The following is a 27,696-nucleotide window of genomic DNA, read 5'->3' as shown; positions in this document are numbered from 1 at the left end:
TCTCTCTCTCTCTCTCTCTCTCTCCTCTCCTCCTCTCTCTCTCTATATATATATATATATATATATATATATATATATATAAAATATCTTTAATGGTTTACCATGCATTCAAAGTCTGAAATGAAGTAGCATTTGAAAGACAGATCTCTGAAAAGCAGGTGACCGAGATTTCACATCAAGAACTTCTGTCTGAGCCTCAGGACAAATGACTCGGCGTGTTAGTTGAAAGGCTGGCTAAACAGAAATAACGGCTTAATTGTTTCAGAAAAGGGAATATTGCTGTTGATCGAAATTAGACATGAATAAAACAGGAAGAGCTGTTTTTCTCCCACTACATCAGCATGTTTGTAGGAGGGCACAGGAAGTCTGTTGCATATGGAACTTCCTGTTCTGTAAGTGGGGGTTGAATCGTGTCTGGCTAGCACAGACAGTTTCACAAATGTTTTGTTATTTTGTATGTTTTTTTTTAGAGCGTGTTTAGGAACACAGTGGCCCCCAATCATGCTTTATTTTCACGGCAAAAATGAATTGCCAGTGGTTTAAATGCAGTCCAAATTCAAAATCTCTTTCTGATGTAGAAATTAAGAATAAGTGTAATTTCTCTACTATAGTGTGAAGCAAAAATGTGAATAATATATATAAGTTTTCTTTTATTATTTTTCTAAAGATATTGGCGTATACGCTTTTAAACTATTTCTATAATCTCAAGGTTTAAAAAAATGTAAGATTTAGATATTCAAGGCATATTGTAATTGGACACCGCACCGCACACCTCCCACAGTATTTGAAACCAGTAGGTTCTATTAGTGCTGACATTGTTTGTGCTGACATGATCCGAACCAAACCAAACAGACTAATGAGGTATTGCCATGGAGATGATATCTGATTTGAGCACTTTACAAAGTACAGACCTTTCCAGATATCTTTCACTACCACTGCAGACAGATCAAATAGAGGTCTTTCCTTTTGGGTTCTCCCAATTGTGATTTATGTCTCCGAAAGCCTGTAGACATGAAAGATCCTAACCCCCTTGGACCCAAAAGCCATTTCTTTTGGCTGGTACAAAAAAATTGCACTCTATTTGCGGGTACCATATTCCATGCCTGTTTAGAAATGATATAAAATCACTTCGGAGTACAGTCATTAACATTTGAATAAAAATAAATGACTTTTAAATTACATCACGTATATAGCCAAAAAATACTAATTAAAATATTTCGGGTTTTTTTCCGGCTAGACTTAATTTAGCAAGCTGCCTTACTAACTTAACATAATGCTGCCTGGTTAAAAGGCTTTTTTTGATTAGCTACAAGAAAAGATCAAGCTCTGAATCCGCGAAGACATTAAGAAAGTGTGGATAGAATCTCGTACGACACCGTAATGCGGTTCCTCACAGATGTTTCTAGCAGATGGCCTAGGCCTTGGTTGACGTGTGTGTTTGCTTTCCGCTCTGTGTGTACTCTTAAGTCAGATACATTACGGTAATCCAGTCTCAAGCACAAAACCACTCATCGCACATTTTACGAGCCATGATAGACTTGCGCTATCCACCCATCATGGTAGCGGTGCAAAAATAGCTCCGGTGGCTGGGCGAGAGGTGTTTGAGTGGAAAATGTGTGTGGGTAGGCAGAATGGAGAAGCATGTGTTTATGAAGGTTGGAAATAATGGCAGGAGAGGATAATTGGACAGCTTTTACCCTGGACGTTAGCCACTCGGAGGCGCTCCAGTGGGTGCATAACTGCAGCCACCCAGGAACGCTCCGAGTCCTTGAAGACAAGAGAGTTACGGCAGTGATTGTGTTGGACGCAGCAGTCTGCGCTGAGAACACCATCAATCCAGTTCACCTCGGCTCGTACCGCTGGCCTACAAGTGGACTTTGTGAATGAGGATCTCTCCATCCGTGGAGAACCCTGCGAAGAAGACCCTAACTATTTATGGACATTTCACATAGGACTTTAGATGAGCTCGCGGATTTTCATCCCCCCCCCCCCAAAGAAACAAGCTGTCGATTCATTCACTTCAGATCGTAGTTACACCGGAGTATGTCATAGGATTGATAGACGCATGCACACATAACGTATTCCTCGCTCACCCTTGCTCTTTCGCTATAATTTATCCCCTAATGTTTTCTCTGTGCTTGCCTGACAGAATCCTGCCCCTGCATCCGTTTTCCCCTCTCTGTCTTTCCTCTCTCCAGGGTGTCCTTCTTCCTGCTGGAATTTGGCTGCATCAGCGATTCCCACCTTCATCCTTTGAATGAGATTAGTGAAAGACCGGCCTTCTTAGTTTGATGCTGTTAATGTGCGGTTAATATATGTGCTTTTATTTATTTATTTATATATCGCGTTAGTTTTATCCTGTTCCATAGGCATTTATAAGATGCAGAGTCTAATTCAAAGTATTTCAACTCTTAGAATTGTGTAACCCAGGGACCTTTTTTTTTCTCTTTTTATTCTTGCTGTATACCCTTTTCTGTCTAATAACATTTTAGTTGACATGAATGCAAAATAAACCACTTTTTCAAAGTGTTTATAATTTAAAATTTCATCTTATTTTGTTTTTGAAAATTCCAGAACTCCTTTGAATACACTCAATTTCTTTATGCAGATTAAATGCTTTTATTCAGTAAAGATGCATCAAAAGTGATTAAAGACACGTATAATGTTGTAAGACTTCTATTCTGAATTCAGTTCTTTTTAACTAAATCTAGTAGTCAAAGAATCCTGAAAAAAGTGTCGGTATAACGAGTTTTAACAAAAATATTAAGCCGCATAAATTTTCTATATTGAGAAATAAGTAAATCAGCTTTGCTGTTACAGCAAAAATAAATAAATAAAAATAAAATAGATATATGTGTATATGTATATGTGTGCGTGTGTGTGTGTGTGTTTATATTTTAATACATTTGATTAAAAAATATACATTTTAAAACATTGAATGCTACCTTGGTGATCATAAATGACTTCAGTAACAACTATTACGCTATTAGCATACATATTACTAGAATATTAGCCATTTATTAGTGCTAATGAAGTACATATTAATGCCTTATTCTACTTGGCCTTATTCTACATTCCCAATCCTACCCAATACCTAAACTTAACGACTACCTTATTGACTATTAATAAGCAGCAAATTAAGAATTTATTGAGGGAAAAGCCATAGTTAATAGTTAACAAGTGATACCATGACTTCTTTTAAAACTTTGTGTAGAAGCACACATTCATTTGAGTTGTGTTTTCTGTTGAGAAAGTGTATGTGAGAATTATTTATTTTTGTCATATCCAACTGTCTGACTATATGCAATTCACATTGGCATGCTTGCCTTTGGATCCTTGGAACATGTTGTGCAGATGCAGTAGCAGCTTCTATAATTATCGGAGCCCGTGTCTGAAATCCAAACAGTACCGCCCATCCTAATGTTTCCGGTTTAATGTTCACCTCAGGTGTAGTTTAGTGCCGAGAGCTGCGGTGTGGGACACAGAGCACTGGGAGCTCTCTGATGTGTGGTGACAGTGGTTGGACGGCGAGGTTCATTATTCACGGCCTGACATTCCATTTAATCACATTTTATTATGAAGCAGTGCAGGACTCCGTAAATCAGCCCGCGCTTGGAGCTCCTGAAGGCTGGAGGAGGGCGGGTGGGGTGTTTACGGATGGCTTTAATCAGGAGAATTTCTATAGTGACACCCCCTTCACACTCACACACACACACACAGCACACACTTATGCTGGTACTCACGTTAAACTATGTGTACGCAAATATACACTCTTATTTTTATCAGCAGACTGGATGCAAATACAGATTGTATGCACACACACAAACAGAAAAACACTGAAGCGCGCACACACAGACTTCGAAGTCCAATCTGTCTTTCCTCCTTCTTCATTGAACTCTGTAAACCACCACCTGTTCTCCTTCTCCAGATTTGTATTTCTCTCTTCCCTCTTTCTTCTCCAGTGTCCCTGCTCTCGTCCCAAAGGAGCTCCTGGGATAATTGGAGAGGGAAGTGCTCCTTTTTTTAATGGAGAATCTGGACTGGATGCTGCAGTACTCATCCATGTGGAAATGTCTCCTAATGGAGGCCGCCTCTGGCCTCAGCACACTCCACCGCTTCCTGCCCAGACCTGCCTCATTTGGGCAATCTTTAGTTCATTTGTTGTGGTATCACGCTAGTGCCTCTTTCTTACCTTCTTGGCCTGGAGGTGAATTTAAGTGATGATCTCCTGTTTGGTCTAAAATGGAAAAGCATTTGTGTATTTTGAGTCTTTTCAGAGGCAAGGCAGGAAGCAAAAACATTGCTGCATTTTGAAGCTGCCCTTCTTAGTGCAATAGTTTTCAGTAATTGAATGGTTAATGGTTCAGTGAATAGTTAAGTAACAATGTGTTTGAGTGTTACAATTAAATGTTTTTTTATGCTTTTTTGACTAAATTAATAGTAAAAACTGTAATATTGTAAAATTATTACAATTTAAAAAAATCTTTACTGTATATTTTATATTGTCTATTGTTATTAAAAAAAAAACTTGATCCTTGAGAAATTATTTTAATGTACTTTGTGTTTATGATATTATTTTTATCAATATCAGTGTTGAAATCCATAATGAAATATTTGTGAATGTTTTATGAATGCTTCTCTACTGAAATAATAGTAACATTGTAAATACTTTTACTGTCACTTTTGATCAGTTTTTTGCATTGGTGCTTAACAAAAGTAATTTTTTGTAAGTTTTTGTGTACTAATTCTTTAACAAGACTAAAAACAACAACAATAACAAAAAAACAAACAAACAAACAAAAAACATCTATTCATCTGTCAGGTGAAATCTAAAAAAAAAGTGAATATGACCCCAAGTAATTTCAGCATAACGTGTTTAATATCTGCTCTGCTTTGCTTATTGAATAAATAATAAATATGATTATTTAGTTTACATACAGTAATAACAATAATTAAATTGGGTTTTCTAAACATTCTCTGCCTGCTCTTGGTCGGATGAACATAAACTGAATTAACCCAAACTCAGTAAACTGTTTTGACAGTGCATTTTCTTAGGGCATTAGGCTGGGACTTTTTACACTAAACAATGGCTTTCTGGGTATAAAACAATTTTGTAGTATTAGGAACTAACAGCATTCACTTTGTCTAAGTCATCTACTTCCTGCCCAATAGTTCAGCTCAATTAGTTTATTTCTAACAAAGGTGATGTAAAAAGGCTCCGGTCGCAGCCGGTGACCGGTCGATGTGTTCGAGTTGATGGAGATTAGATGACAGCTCTGGGATCTGACTGAAAAGACAAACTGACGCGAGCCCTGGAACATGAACGCTCAGAGCGATGCCTGTAGCTAAAGCTGCATCACACAGTTTAACATCCTGCTCTGCTGACGCCCTGGAGGACTATATGGGTCATAGTGGCGCTGTGGGGAAATGCGAGCACGTTCGCGCAGTTGTCGAGCACACCTGGCAGCTGGAGGCTCCGTTTTTGCTTTAACCAACCCAATAAATAAATAGCCATCAGGATGCGTTCTTACAGTATGCTGCAGATTACTTTTTGTTATTTAGAATATCAAAACGACGCATTGCCCTAATGACGGTTATGAATACGGGTTTGTAAATGCAAGGATGTTTCAGTGTCACTATGCACTGTATGGTTTAGTTACATTGTAGTTTGTTCATGGATTAGTCATGTTTAAATAAAAAATATACAACAACAAAAATGTAAAAAAAACCCAGTACGTTTATTTTTAAAAGACGTGCATGAAAGCCGTTGTCAGATGCAGTTTAGAGGAGTGCCTGGGAAAAACTGTCCCTGTTCAGCATACGGTCAGATGGGATCTCGATAGGCTTAATGTCAGCGTCATTGTTCTATCGTTATTTCACACATTATGAAATATGTCACCTCAGAAAAATGAAGTATCCTGTCATGCCAGATGTTATCGCGCTCGTAGCACACACTCTTCAATAGCAAAGTGTGGCGGCGCTCTGTGTATCACTTCACTAAAGCAGAAGAAACAATACAAACATGAAATGCTTGAATTAAAATTACAGTACTGATAAATCACATAACTGGTACTGTTAATAATAATAATAATAATAATAATAATAATAATAATAATAATAATAATAATAATAATAATAATTAATTATTAGTAGTTCATGGTAATTATATTTATAATATTTTTAAATATTTAAATGTGTAAAAAATAAATGTAAGTGATATATCTGAAGTATGTTTTAAAAAAAGTACTTTTCAATACTGAAGGTCTGTATTTAACGTTTATTTGAGGCTTTTTTTGCTTTACTGTGATATTAACGGCGGTTTCGTCACCAAGACATTTCCCCCCAAAATATTAAATAAAAATTTTATACAAAAATGAAAAAAAAAACATGCTCATCATAGAAGGGGAGTATTGAAATCACTGAATGTGTGAAGTGTATTTTTGAATCAATTAATAGATAGCGTCACATCATTGACCTGCTTACAGCTGAAAGCAGAGTTGATAGCTTCCATCTGTAACCTCCGACCTGTGAAATAAGCTCTTTTAGCTGCTCTATTGATTGTGATTTTGATAGGTCTGTAAAGCGTTTATTAGCTACCATTCTTATGATTGGTGCATGAGCCATGGTGTCTCTGGTGGCCCATGTAGCACAGAATTCCCTCACTCATCACCTGCGCTGTCCTAGTTTGCTTTTACACCACAGTAAACAGCTTTTAAAGGTTTTTTTTATTTTCTGTTAAAGCTGGAAATTGAGATTTAGCAGTCTGTTCGGCACCCGAACGTTTGCAGCTGCCAAGCTCCAGCGTTCGGTTTGTATAACAATACTCTGGGTTAACGCGAGCTTTGTTCCTTTTTCTGCCTTTTAGGTTGACGGGGTTTCAACTGCCCGCCCCTATAGTCAGCACAGGACCCAGACTCACACTATGGCTGCTGTCAGACTATGCCGTAAGTGGACAGGGCTTCAAAGCCGTGTACGAAGGTAAGAGTCATGTATTAATCTTCTGGGGTTTTTTTTTTTTTGTCATGATTTTTTTTTTCGTGATCGTATTCAATCTCTCATTTCTGGGAAACCCTGCAATTATGTAAAGTGGACTCTGCAGTAGCATGCGTTCCGAACGTAGACTTATCTCATTTTGTAGGCTAATTGCATTAATATGCACGGGCAATTTAAAGGCTGAGAATCCGTGCGCAGATTTCCTCTTGGTTTCCGTGCTGGCTTCTCGTCATATTTCTTTTGATGTGAGTGCTTTATGACCCAAAAAGCAGCAACATTAATGCTTGCTTCAGAGAATCGGCAAGGAGAATGAATCAACGCTAATTAGATTAATTATCTAATTGAGATTGTGCACTGATGGCAGGTGAATCAAGTCCTCTGGGTTCATCTAGTTCTGCACAGTATAAATGGAAAATAATGTCTTACTCAGATGGCAATCATGGAACGTGGTCTATACGCAGCTTTTATGATTTATGCTTTCCTATGAAGGTTTCTTTGCATTTATCAGTTTTATCTGTTGATTCATATGGGGGGTGGCTAACTTGTTTTTCCCTACATGATTGTTGATTAGTTCAAGTAGTTCACACTTAGAAAACAAACTGAATCTTAATGAAAGTTCAGAACATGTGTTTGTAAATGCAAGCATGTGTTTCAGTGTTATGATTAGAGGTCGACCATATCGGTTTTGCAGATTAATCGGCACCGATAGTTGATTCCCGGGATAACTATCGGTTATCGGCAAAAAACCATGGCAATAGTTTTTCTGGTTTGCATCCACTGCTGGAGTGTCTGTGAAGGGTCCATCATTATGCAGTGCGAGAGCCAACTTATCTATGGTGAGAACGAGGTGAAAATCATTAAAAACACTTGCATATATTTTGAAACGGGATACTGTGCACTGCACGGAGAGACAGCGCTGACATTTCAGATGCACGTTTAAAACACATAAAGGTGTGTGTACAGCACAATACAGTACATATTTTCATGTCAATATAAACTATTTGTTTTAGAAAGAACAGCAGTGTGTTTGCTGAGGAGGCTGAGAGGACGCTAGGAGTACCTCAAGCTGTTAAATTAATGTGGCAAAAATACATGCAAGTCCAAGCCAAAGGTTTAATGTCATGATCGTTACCATGAATTTTACCTGAGCTTGAGCATTGACTCACTGAGCGATCATCTCTGTATGAATGCACGCATGCATGTATGAATGAATGAATTAATGGTAAAGACGCAGGTACATACTGTAGCGTTTGCCTCTCATGGTCAGCTCACTAATTAACGGCATAAATACATGAGCAACGTCTCCAGAACTGCTCTGCACTTCATGAGCCTTTTACCGTTTCAGTTGAGTAAAACTAGCGTCACACAGAACTGTAAAGCGATTCGCAACAACCCGCCAAAATATCGGTTTGCAGTACTGCTACTGCTACAAATATTGAAACAAAGAAAAAAAGGTAATGATCCAACAACTTTTTTATTCCATGTTTTAATTTGAATAGGAAATCCCCTTTGTTTGCTAAAAATAAAAAAAGTTAGATTTTCAATAATTTAAAGATGTTTTATTCCTTCATTTGATGACTAGATATACAACACAGAGTTTCTGAGGAAAAAGAATGTGTACATGATCAGGATGTTACCACCTTTTTTTTATTTATTTATTGTATTTACATCTAAAGTTCACTACAATTTTATTTTGTTATCATTTTTATTATTCAGTATCTAATGGGTTATTGGCAAGAGCGGTCCAACTATATATATATATATATATATATATATATATATATATATATATATATATATATCTTGGATTTCTCATCAATTTATTTGCAAAATGCTGCAAAATAAATCTACATATGTAGGTGAAGAGGAGTAGGTGAAGGTGACAGGAGCGTCCAGAGCCCTGAGTGATGACCTACACCAGCATGGACAAGCCTTATCTCATCCATACGTTTCGGACTAATTCAGTCTGGCCCTGTAATTATGTGCCACTTCTTGTCACATGACCTTCTGCGGGTCTGCTGAAACCATGTACAGGAGCAGAATTAAAGAGTGATGTATGTAGCACATGCCCCCGGTCTGACTTTCAGTAAAGACAGCAGAATAATGAGAAGCCCAGAGCTCTTATCAATAGCCTACGGCTGAATAGCGATTTCCTTTATGACTGTCTTTCACAGGAATGTGGAGCCAAGCTCATCAAGTACATCGGCATACCCGATCAACAATTTATTTTGTCCTAACAATACTCTGTCCTGTGTAGTTTGAAATTGTAATGAAGACTTTTACACTATACAGTGAACTATATAAAATTCATTGGGCTTCATTCATGAAACTTGTGGAGTAAATTCGGAGCAATTTGTATGTTAGACAGACCTTAAAGAAAACACTTCACAAATGCTTCGTAAACGTTCGATTTAATACTTAAACATGTTTTCATGAATTACAGTAATTTGTAAACATTCATAAACGATCATTCACAATTAGCACAATCCCTGACAATGAATTACAGCTACACAAATTGCACGTTCAGGATCGTAGTGGAATAGTTTTACTTGCTCCAGCGTATTGCATAAACAATAAATATTCTGTAACGTTTCAGTAATATTCAGTACCCTTTTAGGCAGAGCCAGAATTTTTATGAATTTTACTAAATATAAAAGAAAAATAACCAGTAATATTGACTTCTCCGTTGTTGTAGGCAAGTTGTACAACGATGGCTGATTGCTATGCACCTGTCCTCTATTTACAGCTGACACAGAAGGTTTTGCTCACCATTTACACAAGTGTACGTTTCTTCCCTGCCAACATTTACATGAATTTGATCGTGTATGTCATACTAGAGCTGCGCGATAAATCGTGTGCGATATTTAATGCACATCTTGTCAGTTCTGTAATTAGTGATAAATTTCGTAATGTGCTTGACTTCACGTTGAGCCGCATTTACTACACGGACCCGTTGTTCACTGACAAGCTGCGCAAATCCACTTTCATTATCAGTGTGGATTAGCGCAGCTTGATACACATTAAAGATCACATGTGATTTAATGTCGAGCTCTACATCATACCATTACACACACACACACACACACACACACACACATATATATATATATATATATATATATATATATATATATATATATATATATATATATATAGTGTGTGTGCTTGGAATCTTGATTATCATATCAAACAACCCAAGCCACTTTGTGTATTCCACCTGCAATTCAATAATGAACTTACGTATTAAATATTTTTTAAAGCTATTGATTTTGCAGGTTTTATTTATTAATTTCAACCATTATAAAAAACTCAGGCTATATGTAAAGATGTACAGTCAGGCAGTCGTTATTCCAAAATAAATCTCTGGATGGATTTATTTTTCAATAACGATGGGATATCTGAGCACTATGGGGATTTGCTATTTAATGAGTACTGATGGATAAATAAAGAGATGGATATAAAATGCTGAGTCTATTTTATTAGGGCAGTTTTGTCTTTTAAATGCACCATAAGTTTGTTTAAAAGCATCTACTGTACCAAATGCACAAATGTAAATCAGTTAAGCAAAAATAGATGGAAAAGTGATACAACAGATGTGAAATCAGTTGCCCTGAAATGAACATGAAAACAAGCCCTTTGATGTATTTTGGTTTTATTTTATTATATATTCTCATACAGCTCATTAGTTGTTGCGCTTTACTGTGGATGCCCCATTTCCTCAAAGCAAGGTGTCTAAATGGACTCAGTATGTCTGTTGTAGTGTATATTTGGACGTAAGATTCTCCTCCTCCTCACAAAAAAAAACTGTAATTTTCAACCATGCTCTCCGTTCTCTTTTTGAGGGGGTGGAGTTGAGAGGGAAGGATAATGGTTATAAATGAGGGCTCTGCGTCTTCATTTTGCATCTGGATTCTTCCTCTTTATCCTCTCGGAAAAAAAAGCCCCGCCCCCGGCGTGATGGTGAAACATTAGGGGCATTATGAGCAGTGCTATCAATTAACTCTCTCAATCAAGCCCCAGTGCAGCTGCCACTCTCCGTTAAGGGAGCCACCCGTTGCACAAGCCCTGCGCTTTCTTCTCTGCTAGCTCGGGCGAGAACCCATCTTGAGCTAAAGCAAGAGCAATCTCCCTCCGTAATGAAAATCTGTATGACAAAGAGAAACAATCTCAATCACATCTAGCTGAATAGATGGCACCGAATTAAAGAGGAATGAAAACCGAATGAACTACTTGTGGTTTATTTAATGCGTGGAGCTAAAAATGTTTATGTACAAACTGTTTTTGGTAGTTATACTGCAAATTAGAATTTTTTTGCTTTAATTCCCTATGAATTTCCTGCTGTATTCACTTTTTCTGTTTTTTCTCTTCATTCACTTTTTCTGTTACAATTCCAACACAACATCTGATGTTATCAAGTATATTTAAAATGTTTCAAGCAAAAATATCAGTGCTGTCAAATGATAAATCATGGTTAATTGCATCCAAAATAAAAGTTCTTGTTCACATAATGTGTGCTTGTATACTGTGTATATTTATTATGTAAATATATAAAAGCACACTCATATGGTATATATTTTGTAAATGTTTACATACATTTGCATGCACATAATATATATATATATATATATATATATATATATATATATATATATATATATATATATATATATATATAAACATAACACATCACATAAACACATTTTTATTGAATGAATGCAAGGATGAATATTTGTCTTTTTAAAATGTTGACATGACTGAATATAACAGTTAATACTAATATATAGCTTTACTTTAAAAAGCAGTTAGTGACTTTTTTCATGGAGATTCGTTTTATCTCAAAATCACTGCGATATGCATGATGTTGCCGTTTTAGCACCAGCAAAATGATCACAAATGATGTGAAATGGACTCAAACAACTTTTCAAGTATTTCATCTCAGCATGGGTTTGATTGCTTCTCTATAATACTTTGTTTTTATGCATTTCAGTATCAAGATCTACATCCGACTTCCAGGAATACGAACGGTCTGTTTTAACCTGATTAACTGGAACAATATATAAGAGAACAAAGGAAAAATAATGTTAAGATAAGATACAGACATGAAAGGCTATAAAATGTACTGCTGAAAAAGAAGCATAACCGGAATTAATGGTCTTTTTCTGTTGCTTGCGAGTTTAGACTTTTACTTATGAGTCTGTCACAAACCAATGATTCAAGCAACCTTTGAATAATTCTGAAGTTTTGCTTTAGATTTTTAGATTAAGCAGCAAAATCTTTAATCAGCTTTAATCAGCATCGCCACTAACGGGAATGTCTAATCAGCAGTGCAGTTTACAATGACCATTATAACAACTTTCTTGGGAATAAAGCTGAACATTTGCAGAGGTAAGCAGCGGTTTGTGTTGATAGGGGTGTTTTGGGAGGAATATAGTGCATCAGGTTTTTTTTTTTTTTTTTTCTGTTCGGGTCAGAGCCAAGCATCTCCGTGTAATTTAATGTTTAGCACGACACACCGCTAATTAATAGCATTATTCTGAAAGTCGCTGTGAATAGGCCACTTAACTAAAACGCATCACTATGATGAATGTACTCACCGGTGTTCGCCGCCGCGGAGCCGGTAAAGGAACAGGCTCGAGCTTTAAATCCTGCCAACACACACGAAGACAAACATTTCACAATGATATACACTTGCGCGCACGCTCTCAATTTCTCATCAAGCTCCGTATCTCATCATAATTCAGGCTCGATTCCTCCTCACCTTCCCGACAGGACTGAGATCGTATCCTCTGCGAGAGTTTAACAGGGGCTCACATGAAAGAGCCGTTTCAGCACTCTTCCCGCCGACACACACGCTCACACATGCGTATATATACACACACATACGTCTCCGCAGGCGGGAGTGGACTTGTTAAAGAGACCCCCTGCTTTTCTAATCGATATTTTCGCTGATTCAGAGAGAGTGTGGCCGTGCCCTTTGTGGGAGAACGCCGCTCCTTGTTGTCCTCTAAAAGCACATGTGCAGCGCCGTCGTAGCTCTCTTAAGTGGATTGGTGAGAGGTGTGAGATTAAATGTGTATAGGAGCTGATGGGAGTGCGGGATTTTGATCCTCGTATCGAGTAATCACCTAAACATGTTCTCTCTCTTGGCTACCAAACCTGCAGCTTGGTACATTAACCCACTCTTATTGAATACATTAGACAGTGAAGAGCACAACACGGCCTTTAGGTACATAGCCCTGCTGTTTTTGTTTGCTAGGTGTTGCCTGCAGTTACTTGGGTTGTTTTGTTTTGTATATTTGAACAGTATACTTTTTTTTTCTTTTTTTCATCCACCCAACCCGTCATCTATCCATCCATTTGTTATTCTGTCTGTTGTTTCGTCTGTTTATCATTGCATGGTCCACTCTTTGACCTCCTGTCTGTCTGTCATTATGTCTGTTGTTCTATTTCTTCATCCTTATGCGGTTCTGTCTGTTGGTCTGTGACTCTGTTGTTCCGTCGCCATCATTTTTTTTTCCTTTCATCGTTCTGTCCATGTGTTGTTCTCTCTCTATCATTCTGGGTTCTGTCTGTCGTCATCTTTGTCGCTCTGTCCATCTGTCGTTCTGTCTCTGTCATTCTCAGGTTCAGTTTGTCCTGCTGTCCATCTATCTCTAAGTCGTACTAGTTTTTCTTTTTCACATCTAACAATCTTTCATTCTATCGGTTAGACCGTCGGTTTGTTAGCTGGTCTATCGTTCAGTGTTTAGTGATAACTTCTGTCTATCGTTCTGCCTGTTGTTCTGTCTATCCATCCTTGTATGGTTCTCCTCTTTCTGGATCCCTCTGTCCCCACGTGTCAAGTAGCAAAATGCAAATGTTATTTTTAGGTAGTTAGCATTCTTGCATATTTTTCTCTGTAAAAGCACTACTGGCGAGTGGGCGCGCGATGAGCTTCACAGGCGTAGGCGTGATACTGAGGCATTCTGATGTCACTGTCAGTGTTTACACCGTGTTTGCCCCATGCTTACGTACCCTACAATGAGTGTGCTTTTCATAAGCGTGACAGAAACACAATTAAGCGCTGCTTTTGTGCTCTTCAACTCAAACAAATGGGTTTGAAAACCGATCTGCATGCACTCAGGGACTGTGTCATGCTGTTGTCGCTGAGACAGTCATTAAAACCTTTACCCCAATAATCAGTGAGCAGATGTCATTTTCGAGAGGCCACTGAACCGTTGGTAGTGGAACGGAGGCAGACTCTCCACACATTCCTCATTCTTCATCATCATCATCATCATCTGATTTTAATGTGCTCTCTCTCTCTCTCTCTCAGTGCTGTTTATATTTTTGTTTATTCTCATTCAAAAGGTTCGTTTCGCATGACTGACAGCAAGATAGCAAATGGGTTTATGCGTGGCTAATTCTGAATCCACCAAATAATAAAATGACATGACATGGACTTGAGGTGGATTTGACTGTTGTTGGATAAATTTATTCTGTGTCCCGTGAGTTTCACAGTGACTTTTGTCTTCTGAGAGCATGACTCTGATGTTGCCTGTGGCTATCTGTTACTGATATGTGTCCTCGTATGGTCATAAGATACATGCTTTCCAGATAAACGATAGGTGACTGACACTGTATGGGGCTCAGTAGTGCACTGGATGAGCAGTCATTGTGTCTATCATTTTGTCTATCTATCTATGTAGCTTGTTTTTCTGTCTATCATTTAAATACAACATTTTCTTGCCATCAACAATGAGAAAGCACAAAAAAGCAGCACTTGCGTACCATTTTGAATATCGGTAACGTTAATAACTTTTTTCATTTCGGGCAGCTCACACTGTTATAATATTCACAAACTGGAATGCTTGGGGAAGCATTAGAACAGTGTTCTGTTTGCGCCGCCTTCATTTACTTACTCGTTTTTCACCGCTTTAATTCTCTGGCACTGACTCATTCGTGAAACTAGGCATCCAATCAGAGTTATCACTTTTCCCAACGCTCCCGGTGGCGATTCAGCATGCTGAATCAGGACGACATTAGCCTGACAAGAGAAGATGAGTGGAACACACCAAACCGGCTTTGAACTACCAAACATTTTTGGAAATTTGCCATGAATTGTGGAAGTGAATCTTGAATGAAAAGAATATAGATCAACGAATTATAAGCCAGTTCTCTGAAATAGTGAAAAAAGCATATACAGACAGAGGACAAAACACATCCAGAAAATGATCAGGGTCATCGGGAAGATAAGAAGTATGGATGCATAGGGAAAGGGTACAGAGGCAAAACAGGAAGAAGCAGGAAGTGTTTTTTTTAAGAAATAAGTACTGTCAATCATGGCCTTACAGTGACGGATGCAGCTAAATATTGGGAGATCCAACATATCCTCAGTACTGTAATCTCTTTCTATCAGTATCCATACAGTACAGTAGCACAGTCTTCTGCATTTGAGCACAGTAACTGTCATCCAAACTTGCCATAGTTTACATCAGGTAGTACTGAATACTGATGTTCGCATTGTCAAATACTTCTGAGAAATATGTTGAGTAAGTTAGTGGTTTTGCAGGAAATCCATTATGTGGTGCTGTTTGTACAAATTGTTTTAAGAAATGCACGTACTTAATGCAAACATTGAGGACGATTCAAGAAATGCGCCGAAGTGACAGAGGAAGACTGTAAAATAATCACTTTTAGCTCTCAATGTTTTCTTTTTATTAAGAAAAAAGTCATAGGCATTTTTTCAGCCATTGGCCATAATGTGAAATTCAATATCGTCTTCTCTGTTTCATATTGAATTGTAAAATCAGTTCATTTCTATTCACAACACCAGAAAGAAAAAGATAAAAAAGAGTTCATCTGTGTACGACTTGAAAAAACAAAAAAGTCCTATACAGACTGACACTGATAGGGGTGTATTTAACACAAGTATTTGTATGTGTGTGCGTGTGTGTGTATATGTAGGCAGAAAATCTTTCTTCCCAACCTCCCATTGTTGGAGCAGATGTGTGCATGTCATTCAATTCATTTCCACTACGATATAAAACAAGATTTTTGTTTTAATGACACGTTTTGTAACATTAAAGACATTTTGATTGTGCTAACTGAGAAGAGAGTTCGACTATTCGCCTGGCCTTTCCATCTGTTGTTTCAGTTGTTCTCCATTCGTTCCTTCCCTCTTGTGAAAATGTGATGGGAGTATTACGTGTTCAGTTCATGACAATTTAACGCATGGTTTGCGAATTGCCCAGCGGATTCAATTATCAGCCGCACTTTAATTGTAGTATTTAGCACTTTGCCAATAGGAAAATGTGTACCAGTAAATATACAACATTCAGCAGACCACACAGTGTACGTCTTGTTACCATGAGCATTAATTGATTTTTCAGTTAAATACGAAATAGAGTGATGCCACAGTATGCAGCCTACAGGAAGTGCACTTCAGGGTTGCGCTCCATTTAGGATTGAATTGATAATGCCTTTTAAATTCCAAATGACTTGCCTGAATTAATTAAATTGAAATTGAAGGTTCAGAATTGTAATTCAAATTTAAATAAGCCAGTTGTGAATTATGTCCAACCCTGGTGCGCGTTTCTCTCTCTCTCTCTCTCTCACGCACCTTTTTAATAATATGTACACGCTCTTTCCTCTCAGCTTCACATCTTTTTGTTGCTCTAGAATTTCACTGAATTAGATCTTCAGCGAAGGTGATTATTAAGAGGATGTGTTAGGAGACCCCAGCATGCATTAGTCTCAGATGTGTGTAATGGCCGTCCGCTAAGAGCACCTTAACTATTTTGATGGCCTGTGATGAGTTCTGTATCTTCTGAAGTGCACGGTCCTCTGATATCCAAAGTACCAAAATGCCTCTACCTAAATAAACAAAGCACATAATGACACGGTCTACATTTTGGCTCTTCACTTTTGGTCCCCATGGCAACGCTTTGAAACGTTTGAACGCTTGAACATGTTCTGTCTGTATCTTTGGAATTTCCATTTTGAAAATGAATGCATGTAAACACGAAGCAGACAACTTTCGTCTCTCCTTCTTTTGAGTTGAATCCTATCTGTTCTTTTCTTTTCTTTGCTCCATTTCTTAAATTGTTGCACTGTTGATATTATGCAATTTTTTTCTGAATTGCATGCCCCGTTTTATTAAATAACCAATTAAAGTTTTTTTTTTTAGAATAATTCCCCTAAAATGAAAATTCCCTTTTTTTTCACCGTCATGTTGTTCTAAACCCATAAGACTTTATTTTTATTTGGTAGAGAAAAGAGAGAGCATTCTAAAAATTTAAATTTGATAATTATTTTCTCATATTCATGTCCTTTCAAACCTATATCACAGTTGTTTTTTTGTTTTTCCTGCTACATAAAAAAAAAAAAGATTTTTAAGATCCATATTCCACAAATGAAATGTAGTCATACAGGTTTGGAACGACAGTTTTATTTTTCGCATTCGTTTTATTTTATTTTTTGAAGGACATGAAAAACAGCAACTTGGACATTCGTTAAAAGTATCTCCTTTTGTGTTCTACCAAAGAAAAAAGTCATACAGGTTTTCAAACGCACGAAGATGAGTGAATTGCTTAATTTTCATTTTGTAATAGTGCTACTTTAAATATGCCTCTATTCAGAACCACTTCTAATCATGAATTTCTAGGCATCACGTGCACAGTGGTCCTTCATAAACCCCCTTCACTGTTAACAGAGGTGCGCGAGAAGCTCGGGTGAGGAAGATCAAAACCCAGTCGAGCGAGAAGAAAAGGGCTGTAATTGAAAAGCGAAACACACCCCTTTAAATGAAAGCGTTTGCCAAATGAAACCATAAAGACAAGACCTTAGCTATGCTTTGGATCTTTTCCCAGCCTCTAAACGTTCCCTTTTCACATGAGACCAACTGCTAAGCTTCCTTTTGGCATTACAGGTGTATCTTTCTGTGGTGTGTGTGTTTGTGAGAGGTCCGAAGAAGGAAGGTAAATGAGCTTCCACAAGAAAAATGAGCTTCCGTGAGAACATAATCGCAGCATGCATTTGGGAACTGTAAAGATTAGCGCTAGATTTGCTTATTTCAATTATTGGTGCACCTCTTCCTTACTCGGAGAGGAAGAACACATGAATGGCATTGCGATTTAAACTCACTGTAACGTCCAAACCCATGGGCAGCTATTGTGTATATGGTTTGACGTTATATACACAAACATATGTATTTTTAAATATTTTATATTGACACCTTTTAAAGAATGGTTGTAATGAAGCAATAGGTTTGCTAAAAGGACATCAGCTCCGATCATGCGTCTATATGCATCATATTGGGATATATAATTAAAAATGAATAACTAATAGTTTTAATAGTATTATTTCTCTGTAGAAAATTGAAATAGATGTTTTATATTGCTTTGTTCTCAAAAGTTAAATTGTTGTTTGATGTAATTTATAGTGATACACCTTGTTGTTCAAATAATTATAGTATTTTTTTAGGCTGCATAAAAAAAACAAAAACAATAATTAAATTAACTGAATATATTATAGGTGATGAGTTAAAAAAAAAAAGAATGGCTCAATGAATAAAATTGATTCTTATGCAGTTGCCCAGCATGATATGTTTACCTTAAAAAATCAACAACAAATACTTTAGTAATGCACTTATCCGAGTATTCAAGTGTTTTCTGTGTGATAATGTGATGTGTAATTTCTGTTGTCGTTATTCTTGGTATTAAGTCGTTTTTTATTTCATTGCCCATCACTAACAGCGATTCACAGATGCTCATATCACATAACTGTTAGTCCTGCTGTATTTATTCAAGTTTTATTGTTTCCCTTCTCGACCGAAATAGACCCACTTATTTGATTAAATGTGACTAGTCGCTACAGGCTTGCATTAAGCAGTTTAATGTGTAAATACAATACACACACACTTATAGAACATACATTAATGTAGTGTGCGGGTGACATTAAAAGACATATTGTTGCCAAGGCTGAAAAAAAAAACAAAAAACGCAAGGAGACTCTCTCAGTCTGGAATTAATGCAGTAGCACAGTAGCACTTATTAGCAGTCCATTTGCTGCCTTCATCTTACCCTGAATGGCTTTCATTTGATTTCCTGCAATAGCCCAGGGCCTTGATGTATTTATGTCATTCATGCGCTTAACCTTTCACCTTTGAATCAGTGTCTGTGCATATACTTTCCACTTTAGTAACACTGGTGCCTCATTATTAACTCAAAAATATGGAGGGCTTGAATTTTTATGTATTGGTGAGTTTAAAATAGCAATTAGTTAATTGCAGACACAGGACAAAAACTCTTAAGTCATCTCATGCATTTAATCACATAGCTATAATTAAACAAAACAGATTTAACCTCAGAGTCCTTTTTTATATAATTTTTTTTCGACGGTAGCACAAGTGAAAGCACTGGCTATATTCATCTACATTTTTGAATATTTATTTAGTTTTTTGTAACTTTATATTTTTATTTAGTTTTTTTATTTAAAGAGCAAACTTGAAATGAATACCTGACAAAAATGAAAGCTGTGGGAATGCATCTGAGTGCATACAATTTCATAATTTTTTATTGACAATAATTTCGTATTTCCATATGGAAAGGAGCAGGATTAACATTTTAATCCACTATAAAAATTAGTTTAGCGTGAGATTACAGCGCTCTGTAGATTTACTTATTTTCTTACCTGTTAATTAGTTTAATCTTTCTTAAATTATTTAAGTCTTTCTCTTGTCATTTTTTCTAAAATCATTTTAATTAATTATTTTTTTTTTATTATTTATTTAAGGCTACGAGGGGTGTTTTTAAACTCTTTTCCGCCTCTAGCTCTGTAACAGTTTTGTGGTCCTTTCTGTTGGGTTGAGTTGAGCTGGTCTTGGGAGCAGCTGACGATTTGCTAAGATAGATTAGTATGTGCTCCATAAATTGTTTGCTTGAAGACTAGCCACCCATTAAAGACCACTTCTCCAGCCTGACCCAGATCTTCCAACAGAGGTGCAGATGAGGGATGGCATTGTTCTTGGCAGCGGCCGCTTCCCACCTGCCCCAATCCTGAGAGTCTACTGGATGTTTTTTGCAGAATAAACTGGGCTAATGGCGTGTGGCGGCATGAAGGCCTGCAGAGGACTGAGATGAGGGCTGGGGCTGGATAGGGGCATTAAGGGTCACAGGAAGTGCCCCGTGTGCTCCTATCGAGGTGCCATATCAAAGTCCTTTAAGTTAATACGGCAAGTTAGAAACAAAGCCAACTTCAAGAGAGATGGCCCACTTGTAAAAATGTGAATAGGGAATGTTGTAAATTGTGATATGGTGGAAGCTAACTTGATGTTATTTGTGCTTATTTGAAATTTATTGAAATGCAATGTTAACATAATCCTTTAGAGATTGCATGCTTTTTCTTTTTAAATAACTGTTACTAACTGGCCTTAGATGGTTTTTGACACCATGTCATTGGTGGGGTTTTTTTCTTGTAGATGCGTTAGTCTTTTTTAAGGGGTTGTGTGAGTACGATTTCACTGTGCCCTTTAATTTTGCTCGCTCCATGACTGGCAGAGTATTTCATCATAAGTCAAATATAGAGTGAGCTTTGGTTTCATTGCTGTGCAAATGGTTGTATCTTACAAATGAAATGACACAAGGGTGAGTAAATGATGACAGAATTTTCATTTAAGCCTTAACAATCTAATTCATTTTTTTCTCTCTTTTTGACAATTCTCATGGTCCCCAGCACAGAATAAAATATATTTTTTCCAATATAGTTATGATTAGATGCCATTTTTCGTTTTTCTTTTCTTTTTTCAGCTATGAAGTTATTGAAAAAAATCTTTGAAAATGGCATTACAATGTTAGTAGTTAAAATGAAGTAGCGGAATTGACCATGGTCAGTGTTACTAATCACAAAAGTGGGTTTTAATTTCATAAACTTGTTTTGCAAGAGTGTACAAGGCACTTTACGAAGCGTGTTCATGGCTATCATTCTCTCTGTGGGAACCCAGAAAACCTGCCAAAATGCTTTTGCTTTAGTTTCTCTGCTTCTTTGAAAATGAATTGAAATACAGCAGAAAGAAAGAATAACAGACTAAAACAAATGATTTAATCTGACTTGAAGAAATCAGTTTATTTTGGTTTTAAGGCATTAGAGTCTTTCAGTAACCCCAGTGGATTCTGTCACCAAAAACATTCCGCTCTGTAACACTGCTCGCAGGATAAGTTTAAGATATTTTTCCCCCCCCTCCAATCCTTTTTAGAGTTCTGTAAGGATGGTAATGTTGACGGAAGGCTAATTATACCACAATGAGGAAGCTCTGGGAAAGCTTCCAATGTCCACAGACGTTCTTACACGGCTGACTTCACAGTTGTTTGTAGCTGAAAGTCTTTGAGCGGTGGAACTGAAGCCATAAGTACGCCAGTAGGAGCCACAGCCACTTCTATGCCACTCGCTCTTTTTGTGCATGGCTGTATTTATTCTCTTGTTTAGAGACCTCCTATCTTTTGATGGTTTAAATATGTTGAAGTGGCTGCCCATCTTGCGCTTTTGTTCTCAAGTGCCTCGGTCTTCCCACTTATATCAAGAGTCACAAAATCTAATATGCCTATTTATGCCTGTTAAATGCATGCTTATGTTTATAAATGTTTCAGGTGATTTTTGAATGATGTCTTATTATTAAATCCTTGAAGAAATTTTTGCAGGAACACAGAAAATGCATCTGTTTGTGTAAACCTACTCATACTCAAGTCATCTTGATCAATGTTATTAACAAATAATTTATTTATATATTATTATTATTATATTAGCTTTTATTTATTTTAATGTGCTTTTTTTTAGCTTCATTCAATGTTCCCATTCTCTAGTTTTTCTCCCAGTTGTATCTCTTTACTTTACTCTTTACCTGTCAAAATGAGCTGCTAAAAAGACCATTGATATATAACTTTACTTTGAACCAAAAATGTTGCTGTGAGCAGTTTTAGCCATTTTGCTACTTTCAGACTCTTTCAGCCACTGAATTAGGCCCCCAAATAGTGCTCCAGCCACTCCAGAGACACCTGACAGTTTGGAGGAACACAGTAGAGGCATGGTAGTCCATAAATAAAAAAAAAATCTCAGCACCTCTAAGTCCTCATGCCAAAATGTATTCTGAAAAGCAGAGTGAAACGGCTGAAGAGAGTGTGTTGTGTCTGGAGAGTTTGTAAGACTTTAATCCTGAGTTGCTGTGTCATTTAAACCCCACAGGATGCTGCCACCATATGTGACCTCCTGCTTTTGCATGCAGGGCCCTTATTAACTGTTCATGACACATAAGATGTTGTAAAAGACTGAAGCAAGAGCCGACTGGTACATTTTTTAGCGAAGATGTGTCTTCACTGAGGTTTTTGTTTTATGTAGATGTTACGAGATTGATACGAGAAGCCAATGATAATTTAGTTTTGGCTAATGAACAAAATAATCAATAATGCAAATTTAAATAATTATAATAGTCAATAATTCTATTTAAAATAAATTTACAGCTAAAATCAATAGTTTTAAACGCTACAAAAAAAAAAAACGTAATTTTGGTATTAAAAAAAAATTCATCAGCATTGTAATCTATGCACTATTGAAAAGCAAATCTTTAATTTTACAAAAAAAATCTGTATCTGCCATGTTTTCTTTCTTTTCTTACAAAGCGCAACAAATGCCAGTTTCCCTTCTGCAGAATGCAATATATGCGCTCTACCAATCACCAATCCATTTTAGAAAAAAAATCTGTATTTGAATTTTTAATGTTAACACAAATAAAAATAAATATCCGCAGCATACCATTATGTAACATAAGCACTACTAATGTGTTTATACAGAAAATTCTTCTTATTTGTGAAAGTCATTTATACTTTGGAATCAAATGTTTAGGATGCTGTCTAAAGCTTGAATCTCTTCAGCCTCAAACATGACTGAATCAAAATTCACCAGATATCTTGTTTGCTATTAATTTGAACGCAATGTCCTCTTTAATCATTTGCTCGAGCTTATAATTAAAGTATGCTGCAAGCCTAGCAGTAAACACTCTGAGACTGCTTTATTAATGAGTGCTTTATTAGCTGTAGTTCAATAAGGAATACTAATACGAACATGTGAGTCCTCCTTTAGTAGGGCTCATGTTTACAGTACGGGGGCAAATGCGAACATGGGATTTATGTGTTTAATTGTTTTCTCGGAAGTCACAGTTCCTGCAGACTTTAGCTTCTACTTTTAGCATCAGTTGGAAATCATGTGTAGTGGCTCGTGGCTAAATGTTTCTGACAGTTAATTACCCTGAGATCCCCCCCCTCCACTGTTTTTCTATCTTCCGTAGCCTAGTCTGTGACAAGAACGAGGCCGATTCTGCTTACCTTTACACTGGCCGACATACATCTTTTTTTCAGGACGGTAATGTGTGTCATTTATCCAGAAAAATGTCTGAAAGACGTTTACCACTTGGAATAACGTTTTCTTCATATTCTTAATGGCCAGTGCGATCGATTGCTTATAATTCTATAATTCATGGCTATTTGGCCTGAACTTAGGATGCAGATTAAAATAAATTCAGTTTTTCATATTAATATACATAATGATGTTTAAAGGTGTCAGACTGTGAAATATACAGAGTCCTGGGAAGTAAGTACTTCGGTTCTGATTCTGCAAAACACACACACATTCATCTGCCTTGCATTAATATTTTAGGCCAATTCTCAGCAGCCTCTTAAGGAGCATTTGCTAAGTGACTTGAGCTAAAAGCTCTTCTGACAGGTTCTGTTCGCCCACAGCTTTCTTGCCGCCCCCTTTTCCATGCACTCACTGCTTGCTTTTTCTTCTATTCCTGCTGCTTTTCCTCTCTTAGTTGTTTGTTTTCAGGGTCAGCGGTTAGTGAAGTGGGGTCTTTGGTGAGCTTGTTTGTTTGAGACTTCAGTGGTTGAGCAGAAAATCCTACTACTGTTCAAATAGTTTCTGTCATATGTATCCCATCTCTAAAGATGCATGGGCTTGCGCTACAGGTTGTCTTTTGGAGTGCTCTCCAGAAGAGAACAGATGTAGCTGTTTGTGGGTGATGAAGAAGATGGTGACCTCTTCTGAAATATGTTAGAATTGTTGTACCGTTTTAATATCAGATTTGGCACTTATTTATTTACTTGCATATTATTTACTTGCAGCAAATATAAAAAACTTATTTCTATACCTGGAAAAAAAAGAGAACTCATTAACTAGAAACTACAAAAATTGAAAAGTTATACAAATGGCTTCGCAAATTTCGATTTTAGATTTTAAAGTTATATAAACATTAAACATTAGACTTTTATCATACAGTACATCGGTCAAGTTTTAAAGAAACACTCCACTCCAAAAATAAAAGCCTATTTTCCAACTCTCCTAGAGTTAAACAGTTAAGTTTTACTGTTTTTGAATCCATTTAGCCGATCTTTAAGTCTGGCGATAGCACTTTAAGCTGTAGCTTAGCATAGATCATTGAATCTTATTAGACCAGTAGCATCTAGATATGTGTCCTATTTATGACGGAAAATTAAGTTTTGATTTTCTAGACCGAAATAACTATACTCTCATTCTGGTGTAATAATCAAGGAGCTTTTGTAATCATACTAAAAATCCAGCCCAGCGTCCAGCTCTATTCTGTCCTAATGTGTTTTTCTGAGTTTGACCAAGTATCGTAAGCTATTGTTTTCAGTCAGAAAAAGTGAAGAGAATTTGCGCTTGGCAAGGAGATAATGAAAAGAGCCCAGTCTTAGCTTCGGGGGCAACAGCAGTGTTGTTGCACAAACGTGCATACATGCATGACACACGTGCACGCATGATCCAATGTACACAATAGGTCATGCGTGCATGCGTCTGCTCACACTGATGCGCACATGCACAGCGGAGGGTTGGTCATTCCTTTGGTGTTTTCTTCACATTCAGAAAGGTCCCTGAACCAAACCCCCTCCACCGCCATCCTGCAGCATCAAAGCGACTGAGCAGAGCGCTGACCTGAGCCAGAGCTTCTGCATTTCAACATTAGAGAAGGAGAGACCGAGAGAGAGCATCTTTCAAGAGAAGTGTTTGTGAAATGTAGTTTGACCCCTGTATTCTGTTATCTTTGGAAGAACGGTTGATTTGACAGACGTGTAGTAAACTAAACCTGCTCTTTTCAGAAACCCGCTGAGCTGCTTATGTAGGGTGCCTCTGAAGTTATCAAAGGCTTTTTGTTGGAAATGCATCTATTCCAAATGGCAGAGAAATTAACTATGCCCTCTTACAAAGTAGCTGCCTATGTAGGCAGTGAGGCAGCTTAGTATAGGTGCTTGAATAGAGCTGCAATGTTTTGCCCAGTTATTAGCCTATTTGTTTTGTTTTAAAATTTTATTGAGGAAAAGCTATACAGAGGTCTTCTCTTTTTTTCTAGCGCTGTTTTTAATTCTTTTTTTTTTTGCTTAGTTAAATAATATTAATTTTTATTAATGTGAGTCTCAGGCCACTTGTTGAGATCGTAAATTTATTAGCATTCATCTCGTGCTCACCTCAGGAGAAAATTTTACAATGCAGTCACTCCATAATAAATGAATTAATAAATAAATTTTTTCAGGCTGTTCTACGTAATCCAGTTTTTTCTAAGTTAAGTAAAATCTTAAAATATGACAAAAGTATTCAAATTTTAAACACCCATTCATCCATTCATCCTTCCATGAGTGTTAACATCGTATTAAGACTTAAATCGAAGGATATAATCTATCATAAATCATTGATTTATAGATTTGTTTGCAAATTATGTCTCCTAAACATAATAGACAGGCATACTGTGTTCATTTGCATTGATAGAGGATTTGAGCGGATACTTTGTACCTTATTGACACTTATTACAGGTGTTTTTGTCGACCGTGACCACAGGGGAGCAGCCTGCTTCCCAATCGATAGCGCTCAGGGTCCCTCTTAGTTCGGGTGGACTGTAATTCAATTGAGCTTTAGTGAGCTAGTCACAGTGTGTATCCGTAACCCTGAAGGATTCTCTTTTTGAGCATGTTTTAGACTGCAGTCTCACCACGCTGGGCTGAATAAACCACAAGAAGTCACCTTGCGATACTTTCAGAGATAAGGCATCTTTTTTTATGTAATCTGTAGAGAATTTTTTCATGTATTCTTATAGTTACTAGGATCAGAAGGCCTTAAAAGTTTTCACTACTTCTTTTTTGTTTTGATTTAATTTTATTTCATTTCAAATTTTGTGCGTACTAAAAAATGAGGGTCCTTAGAAATGGTTTATTTTGGAGAAAAAGTTCTAGTTAAGGTTCGGCTGGTTGGAATCTTTTGTTAGCCCCTGATGGCAGATGATGTAACTGCATTGTTATGTGTTTTTTTCATCCTTTCGTATTTACTTGCATAAAATAAACCTGAATGAACATCGGAAGCTATTTTATTTCAGACGTCAGTACACACAGATTACGAGGTGCATACAGTGCTGCCATTCAGATACCTTTCTGCGTGAATTACAGACCACGGCAGTTCTGGTCCAGCAAGATAGAATGGCACAGACCAGCATAAACCAGCCTGGGCCCAGCATTCTTCAGTTTTCAGCAGAGTATAATGACAGAAAATAATAGTGTTCCATATAGTCAGTGCACTCCAACACAAAAGTACACTCCAAGCGCAGAAATGTCTTTGAAACGTGTATTAGACCTGAAATAGCTGTTTAACATTTATATTGCACCATTCAACCTGTTAGTAATGACTTTTCCAGCTCTGTGCGCAGTGGTACGCTAATGCTACATGATGCCATTTTCAGACGTGGCAGGTGCAAATGTAGGTGTTTTTGTCTTGGTAAGTTCCGTATCAGTGTGGAATAACTGGATTGCGTGTGCCACCCGTCTGCACGGCCAAACCCGTCTGTTGGCGGATGTGGCTGAATTGACAGTATGTTGGATAGGCTTTTGCACAGAGCTGATTTCTTTCACACTCTCATTAGCCTCGGTAATGGACTACTGCCATTCTTCCCAGTCAACCGCAGGCAGGTTGCCACGTTCAGCTCAGGTTGGCGCCGCTCATTCGCCGCAGCTGTCGTTCACTTTGCATTGTCTTCCCTTGCGTGTCTTGTTATTTGTTTTTTCCCTGCGAGTGATGTCAAAGGTAGAAGTAAACAATCTGTCTTCGAATGGAGAACTTGTTGGAGGTACATGTTTGCTTTCTCCGTCTCAAATAGTGGTCCCCTTTCACTCTGTAATTGTGTTTTGTCTCTTTATACCCATTTCTCTCTTGCTGTCTGGCTCCGAAGGGGGGTTGTGTTCTCATTAGCTGTGGATGTTTATCAGTCTTTCCCATCTCTGTATCACATATCAGGATTAGCTCTGCCGTACGGCAGCTTAGGCTCTCTCACCCGGCTCGCCGTTTTGTCTTACCTCCGAATCGCTGTTTTGTGCGGATTAGACCACCGTTGTCTTTTGGATAAGCCCGCTTTTGTGCAACGGTTTGAGTATGAGAATGGCAACATCCCTTTCCCGCGTGGAGCCTTGCAGAACGGCGATTTCTGTTGCGAGCAGCATCGACTGACAAAACAAAACTTTGAATCGGAACTTTTGCTGAACAAGCTGGACCGGTGCGGCATTTCCCAACTGAAATGCCAGAATGTGTAAGGAAACACGTTTGAAGTGCTCTGTTGAATAAAATATTGCGGCACAGTTTGCATCTACATCATCATCTTTTTATACAGATGGGCTGCTGAAC

General features: G+C 37.4%; 1 protein-coding gene and 1 long non-coding RNA gene across 2 annotated transcripts in view; one reads left to right on the top strand and one right to left on the bottom strand.

The window, feature by feature from the left end:
* The window catches only part of csmd2 (CUB and Sushi multiple domains 2), a 241,845-nt gene that overhangs the window by 28,715 nt on the left and 185,434 nt on the right, over nucleotides 1-27,696 (top strand). Inside the window, 1 exon segment of the mRNA XM_043218014.1 lies at nucleotides 6,866-6,978. Coding sequence (XP_043073949.1) covers nucleotides 6,866-6,978 — 113 coding nt within the window.
* LOC122323901 lies at nucleotides 10,629-12,873 on the bottom strand. Its single transcript, XR_006247072.1, has 3 exons — nucleotides 12,752-12,873; nucleotides 12,588-12,638; nucleotides 10,629-11,137 (listed from the first exon to the last, which is right to left on the bottom strand). It is a non-coding gene; the product is annotated as an uncharacterized LOC122323901 (long non-coding RNA).

The sequence above is a fragment of the Puntigrus tetrazona genome, chromosome 19, assembly GCF_018831695.1.
Source record: "Puntigrus tetrazona isolate hp1 chromosome 19, ASM1883169v1, whole genome shotgun sequence".
NCBI lineage: Eukaryota > Metazoa > Chordata > Actinopteri > Cypriniformes > Cyprinidae > Puntigrus > Puntigrus tetrazona.
The sequence above is the reverse complement of the archived record's forward strand: the minus strand, read 5'-3'. Positions and strand labels throughout refer to the sequence as shown.